The sequence below is a fragment of the Penaeus vannamei genome, chromosome 40, assembly GCF_042767895.1.
Source record: "Penaeus vannamei isolate JL-2024 chromosome 40, ASM4276789v1, whole genome shotgun sequence".
Lineage (NCBI taxonomy): Eukaryota > Metazoa > Arthropoda > Malacostraca > Decapoda > Penaeidae > Penaeus > Penaeus vannamei.
This window is the reverse complement of record NC_091588.1, coordinates 11,399,763-11,400,702: the sequence shown is the minus strand read 5'-3', so window position 1 is coordinate 11,400,702 and position 940 is coordinate 11,399,763. Positions and strand designations below refer to the sequence as shown.

The 940-nt window shown below is 58.5% G+C and overlaps 1 protein-coding gene across 1 annotated transcript in view; it reads right to left on the bottom strand.

Annotated features, from left to right (window-relative positions):
• Positions 1-680: 680 nt before the first annotated feature.
• Positions 681-940, bottom strand: part of LOC138860239 (circumsporozoite protein-like) — a 1,316-nt gene continuing 1,056 nt past the window's right edge. The window contains exon 3 of the mRNA XM_070117439.1: positions 681-937. Within this exon, the coding sequence (XP_069973540.1) occupies positions 681-937 (257 nt within the window). The remainder of the gene's footprint in view (positions 938-940) is intronic.

Below are 940 nucleotides of genomic sequence, written 5' to 3'. Positions count from 1 at the left end.
GCGGGTCCCTAGATGTCAGCTCCTACTATGGATCCTTCAGTGGGAGATCCTCCTGTGGGTCCTTGAATGGAAGCTCCTCCTGTGGGTCCTTGAGCGGAAGCTCCTCCTGCAGGTCCCTGGATGGTAGTTTCATGTGGGTCCGTGGACAGAAGCTCCTCCTGCGGGTCCATGAACAACAGCTCCTCTTGCGGATCCTTGGACGGAAGCTCCTGCTGCGGGTCCATGGACAGAAGCTCTTGCTGCGGGTCCTTGGACAGAAGCTCTTGCTGCGGGTCCTTGGACAGAAGCTCCTGCTGCGGGTCCTTGGACAGAAGCTCTTGCTGCGGTTCCTTAGACAGCAGCTTCTCCTGTGGATCCCTGGATGCAAGCTTCTCCTGTGGGTCCTTGGATGGCAGCTCCTACTATGGGTCCTTCAGCGGGAGCTCCTCCTGCGGGTCCTTGGACGGAAGCTCCTTCTGTGGGGTCCCTGGATAGCAGCTCCTCCTTCAGGTCCTTGGATGAACGCTCCTCCTGCAGGTCCTTGGATGAACGCTCCTCCTGCAGGTCCTTGGATGAACGCTCCTCCTGCAGGTCCTTGGATGAACGCTCCTCCTGCAGGTCCTTGGATGGCAGTTTCATGTGAGTCCTTGGACGGAAGCTCCTCCTGTGGGTCCATGAACAACAGCTCCTCTTGCGGATCCTTAGATGGAAGCTCCTACTGCGGGTCCATGAACAGCAGCTCCTCTTGCGGATCCTTGGATGGAAGCTCCTGCTGCGGGTCCTTGGACAGAAGCTCTTGCTGCGGGTCCTTGGACAGAAGCTCTTGCTGCAGGTCCTTGGACAGAAGCTCTTGCTGCGGGTCCTTGGACAGAAGCTCTTGCTGCGGTTCCTTGGACAGATGCTCCTACTGTGGGTCCTTGGATGGAAGCTCCTCCTACGGGTCCATGGACGGCAGCTCCTG